The 12,093-nt window shown below is 35.5% G+C and overlaps 1 protein-coding gene across 2 annotated transcripts in view; it reads right to left on the bottom strand.

Moving 5' to 3' along the window:
- Positions 1 to 406: 406 nt before the first annotated feature.
- LOC101895390 (sodium-coupled monocarboxylate transporter 1) overlaps positions 407 to 12,093 on the bottom strand; it is an 80,236-nt gene continuing 68,549 nt past the window's right edge. The window contains exons 4-11 of one of the 2 annotated variants that reach the window (XM_059128498.1): positions 5,165 to 5,230; positions 5,058 to 5,109; positions 2,898 to 2,965; positions 2,676 to 2,830; positions 1,690 to 1,939; positions 1,241 to 1,621; positions 815 to 984; positions 407 to 747 (exon numbers count right to left, since the gene is read on the bottom strand). In XM_059128498.1, the coding sequence (XP_058984481.1) occupies positions 516 to 747; positions 815 to 984; positions 1,241 to 1,621; positions 1,690 to 1,939; positions 2,676 to 2,830; positions 2,898 to 2,965; positions 5,058 to 5,109; positions 5,165 to 5,230 (1,374 nt within the window). In that variant the 3' untranslated portion in view covers positions 407 to 515. Of the gene's footprint in view, positions 748 to 814; positions 985 to 1,240; positions 1,622 to 1,689; positions 1,940 to 2,675; positions 2,831 to 2,897; positions 2,966 to 5,057; positions 5,110 to 5,164; positions 5,231 to 6,922; positions 7,244 to 7,322; positions 7,493 to 7,627; positions 8,009 to 9,729; positions 9,980 to 10,040; positions 10,196 to 10,260; positions 10,329 to 10,389; positions 10,442 to 12,093 lie in introns of those variants that run through there. The other variant, XM_059128496.1, reaches the window with a different exon arrangement.

Genomic DNA, 12,093 nt, shown 5'->3' on the forward strand with positions numbered 1-12,093 from the left:
GTCGATTACAATGCTACCTCGGATCTTACATTCTTCATAAGCGGACACATATATACATTTCTGTAGCGAATTGTTGCAAATTAGAGAGCAGTTAGAAAGAGAGAGAGAGAGAGAGAGTGAGAGAATTGTAGTAAAAGCCTTCCCAAGAAATGAATAAAATAAATTCGTCAAGAGAACATTACCCTCTAAGGGGAGATTAGGCAGCCTTTCAACTACGGTCCGTACAGAACGAGGTTAAAGCTCCCTGAATCTCATAACACCATATAAATTAGCCACCTATCGTTTCAGACCTGTTAATATAAAATATGTATCTCATTTTAGTTTTTCACCACCCTCTAAATTTCTAATGGCTTTTCCCATATTTTTTTAGAATATTAGGTTTTTTTTTTTTAATGAAACTCCACAGTTATGGGTGGACCTCTTTAGATCCGTTGCCTTAATTTGATATAGTTTTATTTCTAATAAGTAGCTTAATATAAATAACAATTTATAATAACAAATGAATATTTATACATTTACTTTAGACCGTTTAAGGGTAAATCCTTCACCACTTTCACTTCCGAATATTTATATTTCTGTATGTATTTAACAATAAATGGCGATACCAGTTTATCATCCAACTTGGAAACGTCATTGAGGCCAAAGAACAGGCAGGCCACATTGGAGGCAATCATAACCAAACAGGCACCCAGCCCAGTGTACCACAGAAAGGAAATGTGGTAAATGTTACTGCCATGGGATGGTAAACTAAAAGGGAATTGGGAAAAGGATTTCTTTATTTAAGAGGACACATATTTTTGATTTCAATACTCACTACTCCGAGGTGGTATTCAAATATTTTGACATATCAAAGTCATAGTTGCAGCCGTCCACAGCAACGGGTAGTTTGGGATGGCGAAAAGTCCCTGTGACATTGGCAATCTGGGCATTGATGCATATCCAGGCCATGGTTAAAAATGAGCAAATGCTGCCGGCCAGGACACTCTGGAGAAGAGAAAAGAAATTTTCAAAATTATTTAAAATAAAAAAAATATATATTCATTATTTTTTATTTATTAATTTGTTTTATTAATTAATTTATTTTATTTATTCAATTTTTTTATTTATTTAATTTTTTTATGTTGTTGGAAATTTTTTATTTATTTTTATTTTAATTTATTTATTTATTTGAATTTTTTTTTTTTGTATATTTATTTATTTTAATTTATTTATTTATTTTTTTTTTTGAAGTGCTTCTTACCTTCTCATTCAGCCACGGCATGAGCATGCCCACCGTAAATATACCCAACATCGGTCCATAGACAATTGACTGCAGAGTGGCCGATAGCTGCAGAACCATTCCCAATTTCTCCACCACATACACCAACCCTATCGAGCTAAGGCCACAAATCACCACCACGGTACGCATAATCAAACCTGTGGTTCTCTCACTGATATCCTTCTTGGCAAAGGGTTTAATAAAATCTTCCAAGACCACGGCAGCCAAAGAATTCAAATAGGTTGACAGGGAACTCAAAGCTGCACTGAAGACACCAGAAACAAAGAGTCCTGGCATACCAGGGAATTGACCCAAAACATTCATCACCAGAACGGGGACCAATTGATCTCGAGAGTGGCATAACTGTAAACAATATATGAGAAATTCTCTCTCACTCTCTCTCATTTCTCATCTCTCTGTGAAATACTTACCCCCGTTGCAATCGGGTCACAATCATGGAATGTGGCAAAGGCCAGTAGGCCCACGTAGATGCAAAGGCAGTATAGTAGAGTCAAACCAATGGAAAATGTCCACAGCGTCTGCTTAATTTGCTTCAGGCTGGGCAAGGACATAAATCGTTGTATAGTTGGCTGATTGATCGAAGTATTTTGGAGTTTGAAGAAGGTACCACCAATAAATACCGGTAAAATGCCCATGCGCACTGTTGGATCCAGGGTAAGTCTGTAAATATTTGTGTAAATTAAAATATATTGAAACCTTTTTTATACCCTCCACCATAGTATGGAGGGTATATTAAGTTTGTCATTCCGTTTGTAAGACCTCGGAGTATGAATCAGCAGAAAATTCTATGTCGATTTAGCGATGTCTGTCCGTCCGTTCGGTGGAATTCACTCTAGCTTCCGAACGAATTGAGGTAAGTTGATACAATTTTACACAGAAGTGTCTTTGGTTTGAAGGACTTTTGGGTTTGAAAATGGGCTATATAGCTTCACGCTTAGGTATAGCCCCCATATAAGAATACCTCCCTATATTCGGTATATTGGCGATCTTAGCGACATTATTCAATGGAATTGTTTCAAATTCGGTATTTGAAGTTCGAAATGGATACAACAGCCTATGACAGAAAATTGTCTGTGCAGCTCCCCGTCTTTGTATAGCCCCATATGACGGTACCTCCCTAAATTCAGTATTTTGAAGATTTAAGATGCATTATTCGCCGAATTGGTTTCAAGTTCCGCATTTGAATATTGTAATGGCTTGTGACAAAAGTTGCCTATGCAAGTCCACGTCTTCGTTTAGACCCCAATGGAACGGCTATATTCGGTATTTTAAAGATATTAACAGAATTTTTAACGGATTTTTTTAAAGTTTCCAAATCCGTTCCAAATGGTGGAGGTATTTAAAGTTCGTCCCAACCGAACTTAATGCTTTTTTTTTTTTGTAAATTTTGACTTACTCTGGGAAATTCAACCTTCCCCCTTCCAAATTCCTTTGCCATAGCACTCCTAGGCCTCCAACATCGATGGTCCCCTTAATAATCAAAATAAACATCGATCCAAACATAACGAAACTCTGAATAACATCAGTCCAGACAACACCACGAATGCCACCCTATTTTGAGAGCAAATATTGAAATTTATGAGAAAGTGTTGTAATTTTTTGCTTGTACAGTACTTACCACAGTGGTGTAGAAGGTGCAGATGACTATGACAATGGGAACAATGGTGTGCAGTTCAATGCCACTGACTGGAAAAGAAAAAAAAAAACATGATTATGAATTATATCAACAATTTCAGATTATTCTAAAATCGGTAAAATGGTATAATTATGTACTACAACGTGATAAGAGGAAAATCGGAAATGTTCGCCATCTCCACATTTTCCTCTCACAATTTAGAAGACCCTGCTCTCATTTGGTTACAAAACAATTTGAAATGTTTTGCAGGCATTACACACATGGTACAATTTTTACTACGGTACGTGACACAGTACCCAGGTTAAGTTCGGCCATAGACCATGTCGATTCATATTTCCATACAGCACCCACATAAGAGTATCTCTATATTTTCAGTCATAAATTCTAACATAATTGAAAAGAATTCAAATTCGGTATTTAGAGTTCGTAATGGGTTCTACCTCCTATGGCAGAGCATTGTCTATGTAGGTGCAGGTTTTCGTATAGACCCCATATAACGGGACCCCCGATATTTGGTATTTTAAATTAAAGCCACAATTTGTAACGAAATTATTTAAAACTAGTTTTGTAGAGTTCTTAATGTGTTCTTCCTCTTGGGGCAGAAAATTGTCTATATAGGTCAAAGTTTTGCTGTAGCCAATATAAAACATTTTATTAGCAGTATCGTCTGAAATTCGGTATATAGAGTTTGAAATGGGATCAATCTCCTGTGACAATAGCTTGTCTGAATATGTCCACGATCTTTTTTTTTGTGAATGGTCTTCATACCACTCTACTTCCCGATTAAAGAATTCGGAAAATGTTAAGTCAATTTCTGTCCAAATTTGTTTTATTGACTCGGAAATCCGTTCCAGGGCATTTGGACGATCTTGAAGTGTACGTCCGTCTATCTGGTTATTGCGCACAATAAATCTCGAAGGGAGTATCATATTTGATCCAAACTTGGTACATATTAATATTATTGTGAAACTAACATCGAGTTCGCTGGTAAACAATATCGGTTCACTCCTTCTGGTAGCGCCTCCATAAAAGGTCAACATTTTTACAGAAAATAATTTACGTTATAGAACAATAAAGGAAGATTCGATTCTATCAAAACTTTGTTAATCCCAATATTAGGTGCAAAAATGGTCCATGTACCTCCCACACAATGGGTCAACATTCTGAATAATTATAACTCCTATAAAATGCGAAATACGCATCCGAATCTCCTCAAATGTCGCACATCCCAGTATGTTTAAAAACACACGACCTCGTGTGGAGTAGGAATACAGCAGCCGCTTCTTCTGGTTCCTCCCCCACAAAGGTAGCAACATTTTGAATATTAAAACGATCATAAAATGCGAAATGAGCACTCGATTATTTTGAAACTTGGTACGTCCCAATATTTCTATCAACATAAGATATGATATGAAGATGGAATATGTCGCACCCCACCTTCTGGTGCCTCCCCCACAACGGGTCAAAATTTTAAATAATTCCAACTCTTATAAAATGTAAAATAAGAGTCCGATGGTCTTCAAATTTTACATATCCAAATATTTTTATTAAAACAAGATCTGGTATGAAGATCGGACATCTCGGTTCACTCCTACTGGTACCATCCACACAACGGGTCAAAATTGGGCTCGTAAAACACGAAATGTGCATCCGAATCCTTTTTAATTTTAAGTTTCTATCTCTTGAAAAGATGGTAGATATCAGTCCATTCCTTCCGGTATTTCCCACACAAATTTTCAAAATTTTGAATAACCAAATAACCACTCCTTCTTGTCCTTTCCTTACAAGCAAGTCGATATTTAGATTGATAATTTTTAAGTTCTTTAAATAGTTTTATGTTAAAACCCTACATCTAGGTTTTCTACCAAAATATTTGAACATATGAACAGAACTTAATAACAATAACAAAAAAAGAGAATATATGCAATTTAAAAAAAATTACATTTGAAAGATTTGTCTATATTTTTATTTTTCTGTTGCCTTGTCCGTATGCCTTGAAGGTATGGGTCTTGCGTATTTGGGTAATACGGACGCACAAAACATATTACCATAGAGAGAGAGAGAGAGAGAGGGTAAGTATTTATGTACGATACGTCATGCATTAGGTAGGCTTCCGAAATTTAATAAATAATTGACACTCACCTTGGCTCAATGTTAGGGCTGGAACGTAAACTGCAATGGGTAACCATAGGACCTGTTAAAAATGCAGCGTTATTATATGTCAGAAATTTTTATACCATTTTACTTACAGTTTTGATATTGAACAATACAGCTCCAAAAAGTCGCATACGACGACTGAAACGTTTATCAAAATACTAAAAGAGAAAGAAATATTTAATTACTTTCAAATTAAAATAAGCTATGGAAATAGGGGAATAGGTTCTCTTAATTTTAATAAAAAATTACGAAATGTAATTGGAGATAATTTTGGAAAAAAAAAATAATTTTAGCTAAATCAAACAATACTCACAGATAAGGAAGCTTATTTTCGCTTAGATATAGAGATTTTTTAGATGTTTATAAACCGAAACCTGCTGTAAATCAAAAAATAAATACTACTTTCCAAATGTGTAGAATGAAAATAAAAGTTATCAAAAAAAAAAAAAAAATCAAATCGAATTTTTGATTTTGAATTTTAAACCAAAATGATCAAAATGGGCATTTTTTTTTTTTTTTTTTTGATAAATTATTGGTAGATACTTTGACACATTAAAAATAGAGTAGAATGACGGTTTTAACCACAATAATCCGATTTGAAAATAGAACAGAAACATAGAAATATGCAAAATCTTCGCTCACCAACAAGGAGTGAACGTTTGGGTTATTTGAAATGTTAACCCCTTGTGGGGGAGGTACCAGAAGGACTGGACCGACATTCCATCTTTAAATCAGATTTTGTATTATTAATTGCATTTTATGAGATGTATAATTATTCAAAAATTTTACCCTTTCTGGGAGAGGTACAAACGTTTATGTAAACTTTCTTTAAAGTTGGTTCCTGCCCGTAACTGTCTTTGACTAACTATGATATCAACGGCTAGACTAGACCGCTACAGCCTAAAGTACTTTTTGGTAAAAAAAATCTTAACTGTACCAAAAACAATACTATTTTCGAAATACTTGAAAAATAAATTAATTTTGAGCCTAATTTATTTTGGTAACAAAAATATTAAATTTCGATATGAGTGTATACTAAGAATGTGAAGGATTTCGACAATCAGGTGCTTTTGGAAAGTCGTAGTTTGTGGTCTACAGAAAGTTCTAAATGCTACAAAATTTGGTATAAAGTGTAAGAGTATGAGCAAGGTTGGCACTAAAAAATACCAAGTGTCAACCTCAAGCAAGCGGTTCGGCGGAAATGTGCCAAAATACCGCATTGGCCGTTGGAAGGTCATAATTCGTGCCAAAGGTGACCAATTCGAACTAATCTAAACTTATTCTAAAATTTGATGCTATTTCCGACATTTTTGCTTTCACTCAATTAAAATTAAAAAATAATGTAAAACTTATGGCGTTTGACTTTGTTGCAGTTTTTTTATCTCACCCCACCAGAGTTTTGGCTTTTCCTTACTTGTTTAAAATTAATTTGGAAAGTACAAAAAAAAATTTTTTTTGACAACACAAATCGTTTCAGATCAAAAATATCCCAATTTTTTTTCTTTTCAAATTTTGCCTGATTTTATGAAAATTTTAACCTGTGCTGAGTACACTAATTCTCATGTAATGCGAATTTGAACCCATGACATTATGTGTCCAGAATAAAAAAAAAACATTTGATATTAAAGGCAATAAAAGCAAAATTACTTTTCATCCGGGAGAGGATAACATTATCTGCAAACTGTTGACCCATTGAAATTGATTATCCGGAAATATTTGATCTAACCCATAGATTAATAAAAACAACTTTATTTCTTTCTAAAACCCAAAATTTTATTTACTTAAACGAAAAACACAACCCAATATATACATACATACATACATTTAAAAATAATTGTACTAAATTAAAAAAAAAAAACTTAAAATTTTGATTAACATAATCTAAACTAGGCAATCATTCCTGTGTCGTATCATTCTCCTTATGATTTAGAGATTCCATTTCCTTGGCATTTTTATCCAAATCCACGGGAACACTGCTATATTTGTAGGGTTTCAAAAACCGCCTCAACTTGGGTATAATCAAATTTGGATTCACTTCACTGCTGTCCTGTCTGCCGAAATAGAATGTGGCCAGCAGTGAGACAACAACAGTTGTTGCCGCCCCCAATCCAGTGTACCACAAGAAGGATAAATGGTGGAAGGCATGGGGTGCGGTTTCTGGTGGGGGAATGCTACAGTGGAGGAGGATAAGGAGAGAAAATCATAATTTAATTATTTTTAAATTTTGATTTCAAATTCAATTTTAATTACCCAGTTAGAGTGGAGTTCACCACATGAGACATATCAAAGCTATAGGGGCAGCCATCTATGGACACCGGTTTTGTGGGGAATCTCAAAAGACCCAGGGCAGCATCGATTTGGGAACGTACGGCAATGTAGCCCATCAAAACAGAGGCTGAGATACAGCCAGCAAGTACGCTCTAGAGAAGGGAGAATTATTAAAAAAAAATATTCAAAATTATATTTTCAGGAGGACAAGAATTTAATGGTGCATTTTCGAAACATTTGGAAATTATCCAAAGTTTTGGAATAAGTTTTAACAACGATAGTCTTACCTCAGTCTTAACAAACGGCATTGTCATGCCCACGGTAAACATTCCAAACAACGGGCCCGCAGTCATGGAACCCACTGTGGTCGACAGCTGCATAACCATGCCCAGTTTTTGGACCACTTTCACCATGGCCATGGAGGACATACCAAACACCACCACAATAGCTCTGAGACCAAAAGCTGTTTGTCGTTCGGTCAGGGGGGTTTTACGATAGGGTTCAATGAAATCTTTTAGCAAAACTCCTGATAGGGAATTTAAGGCAGTTGAAAGGGAACTGAGGGCAGCACTAAACACCCCAGCCACAAAGAGACCAGCCAAGCCAGGATAGCTGCCAGCAATTTGCATAACATACAGTGGGACAATTTGATCTTTGGCTTGGGCGAGCTGAAAGAAAAAAGTGTTTTTGTTTGAAGTGAAGACCCCATGGAGGTCCTCAAGCATGGGAAACTTTTTGAGGTCGATCTTTTCTTAGGAGCCTTTCATCAGGGAATTTGCACTCAGTAGACCTTCCAGAGATCTTCAATACATAGAAGACAAAGAAGACCTTCTGGAGGTCTTCTATAAGGAAAAGTCCTTTCGGAGATCTTCTATAAACTGAAGACCCTCTAGAAGAAAACCTTTCGGAAATCTGAAGACCCTCTAGAAGTCTTCTATACAGAGAAAATCTTCTATAGGTCTTCTATATAGAGAAGACTTCTGGGGGTCTTCTATAAATAGAAGACAACCCTAAGGTATTCTACACATATGGCCTTCTGAAGGTCTTTTATACACAGAAGACCTTTAAGAGATTTTCTACAGAAAGAAGATCTTCTGGGGGTCTTCTATACATAGAAGACCTTTTGAAGGTTTTCTATAAAGAGAATACCTTTTGGAGGTTTTCAATAAAGAGAAGACCTTCTGGAGGTCTTCTATACAGAAAATACCTTCTGAAAATCTTCTATACAGAAAAGACCATCTGGAGATCTTTTATACAGAGAAGGCCTTCTGGAGGTTTTCTATAGAAAACACCTTCTGGAGATCATCTATGCACAGAGGACCCTCTGCAGGTCTTCTATGCATAGACCTTTATATAAGACCTTCTGGAGGTCTTCTATAAAGAAAAGACCTTCTGGAGGTCTACTACACAGAGAAGATCTTCTGGATGTCTTCTGTAAAGAGAAAGTACCTCCTACAGGTCTTCTATATTGAAAAGACCTTAAGGAGGTCTCCTAAATAGAAAAAACCTCCTGGAGGTCTCCTAAATAGAAAAAAACCTCCTGGAGGTCTCCTAATTAGAAATAACCTCCTTGAGGTCTTCAATATAGGAAAGAACTCCTGAAGGTCCTCTGCATTGAAAAGATCTCCCTCAGGTCTTCTATATGGAGAAGATATCTTGGAGGTCTTCAATATAGAAAAGACCACCTGGAGGTCTGCTATATTGAAAAGACCTCCTGGAGGTCTCCTAAATACAAAAATCCTTCTTGAGGTCTCCTAAATAGAAAAGATCTACTGGAGGTCTTCTCTAAAGAAAGGCCTCATGGAGGTCTTCAAAATAGAAAAGAAGTCCTGGAGGTCTTCAATATAGAAAAGACCTCCTGGTGGTCTTCAATATAGAAAAGACCTACTGGAGGTCTTCTATATGGGAAAAGACCTGCTGGAGGTCTTCTATATGGGAAAGACCACCTGGAAAAAGAAAAGACTTTTCTATATAGAAGACCTCCAGATGGTATTTTCAATATATTCCTGAAGGTATCCTAAATATAATATAACTCCTGAATATCTCCTATATTGAAAAGACCTCCTGGAGGTCTTCTATATTAAGAAGACCTCCTGAAGGTCTCCTAAATAGAAAAGACTTATCTTTCTCTTAAATATAAAAGACCCTTTAAAAGTCTTCTGTACTGAAAAGACCCCCTGGAGGTCTTCTATATGGCTAAGACCTCCTGGAGGTCTTCTGTATTAAAAAGTCCTCCAGGAGGTCTTCTAAATAGAAAAGACCTCACAGAAGATTGGGGATCTATTCCCAAAAAACCTTCTGGAAATCTTCTTTACACAGAAGACCGTCAACTGGCCTTCTTTACTCTCTTTGCATAGCAAAGTTTCCCGATTTTTCTTCAAATTCTCACCTTTGTCGTTATCGGATCACAATCATAATAGTGGGCATAGGCCAACAGACCCATGTAGATGCACATACCCAATATGAATACCAGACCAATAATAAAGATAATCAGGCATTTCTTGACCTCCTTCATGCCGGGTAATGATAAGAATCTCTGGACCGCCGGTTGAATGATACAGGTGTGTTGGATTTTCAACATGGTACCACCCACAAAGACGGCAAAGAAGCCCATGCGCACAGTGGGATCAAATGTGAACCTAGGCAAAAGAAATATTTTCTAATATTTCAAATTTCTTCACAAAATCTCGCCAAACTCACTCTGGTGCCTGAATACGTCCACTTTCCAAATTACGATCATACACCACACCCATGCCGCCCAAGTCGACGGTACCCTTTATGATCACAAAACCCATGGAACCAATCATAATGAAACTCTGCAAGACATCTGTCCAAATGACACCCTTTATGCCGCCCTGGAAATGTTTTGAAAATTAATTTCAATTTGTTTCTCTAATGAGTTTTGTAAGTCTCCACTTACAATACAGGTATAGAAGGTGCAGATAACACAGACCACCGGTATTATGGTAAATAGGTCAATACCCGTAACTAAAAGCAAGAGATATAATTAAATAATTAATTTATTCAGTTTTTTTAATGATGTAATTACCTTGATTGAAGGTCAATGCGGGAACGTAAATTGATATTGGCATCCACAGAAGCTAGATGTAGTATTGGAATAAATATGCATAATTTGTTCAGAATTGAATGTAGAATTTCGAACTTTGTGCAGGTTTACCACAAACGAAGTAATGGACTAGGGGGGAAATAATCAATTTTGACAAACAAAGTCGATGAGCTCTTTTGAAAATATTCTGAAACTAAAGGTTAAAAACCATCAATATCTACTGGAAACATTTTGTTCTAAAATCCCCGTTAGTGTATCTGAAGCTTATTGAACGCTTGATGATAAAAATACACTGTGCAACGTAAAAATGGTTACAGTGAAAATACAGCAGATTATGAAAGTAGAACTAAAATAGAAAACCCATGTATCGGCGTTTTGAAAGATAACATAGCAGGGTAACCTTAATAGAGGGTATAAGTTCCGCCCTTTTCAACACTTTTGGAAATGTTCGGATTAAGATTCTTCGGAATCCGTGCATTTTATATGCATAGTGTCTCCGGCAATATTGCTGATAAAAATACGAGGAATATTTTGGTCGAAATCTTTAACTCTTAAGCGATTCAACAAAGGAGTCTTTTTAGTTATTTTTGGAAAATATGGCCAAAAACTCCCTTTAAGCGGCATCGTAGCAAGTCAAACTATTGTACAAAACTATTTGTCATAAAATTCTACTATAGGACCTAGAAAATGTCAAATGGTTAACCATAAATATAACCCAATAATGTGGGTTCATGCAAAAACCTCCCACAAGGCATCATTTTAGAAAGATGATGTCAAAGATAAATATATTCTTCGTCAAATTTCACAATAAGTCACCAAAGAAAATAAATCTGTATTCCAATTGTATATTAAAAAAAAAAAAAACAAATTTTTTTTGTTACATTTTTCTTTTGACTTTGTTCGAGTCCATGCATAAAAGTAAAAAAATCGTTTTCGGCAAAAAGTATTAAAGGAGGAATTTTTGAATATCAAATTCCACTATTAGTCACTAAACAAAAACATAAATTTTTCCTCGACCTTTTTTCGAGTTGACACCTGAGAGTAAATAAAATTTCGCTTTAGGCCAAAGGTACCAAAGGAAGAAATATTCTACACAAAATTTCTCTATAGATCTCAGAATAAACTATATATCTAGGTACAATAGAAAATTACATTCAAAATTTATGTACCAAAACTTATGTACACCTTTTTTGGGAAATTGTCAAAGAAAGAATTATTCTACTTCAAATTTCATTGTGAGTCTCTGAACAAAGGAAACCTTGTTTATTTCTATGAAATTAAGCTCGTTTTCCGATTGGCTGAACATTTTCCTATAATGTCACTGTCTGGTTTTGGAAAAATTCCAAGTGGATTTAATAGTACTCGTTTTTAGTTGAAAACCCCAAGGGAGTTTCGGATTTCTAGGCCAAGCGTAGTTAAGGCCTTTATGTTGTTTTTACTGTTTTCAAAGGAAGATATATTTCGCAACATTTAAAATAGAGCTTTGAAATTTAATGGATATCTTTGGATTATATCCAAAATCATTGATACAGAAAATGGCTCATATCCATCCACTTTTTGGAGTAGCCTCCAATGAAGGATTTCAAGTATATTCTACATTTTTGAGATGCTTTCCCTTTAAATTCGCCAAATTTTTGCAATTTGAGTTCAAACAAGTTAAAAAACAGTAAGTTCGGCCACCATTTG

Source organism: Musca domestica, unplaced genomic scaffold (assembly GCF_030504385.1).
Source record: "Musca domestica strain aabys unplaced genomic scaffold, Musca_domestica.polishedcontigs.V.1.1 55, whole genome shotgun sequence".
Classification (NCBI taxonomy): domain Eukaryota; kingdom Metazoa; phylum Arthropoda; class Insecta; order Diptera; family Muscidae; genus Musca; species Musca domestica.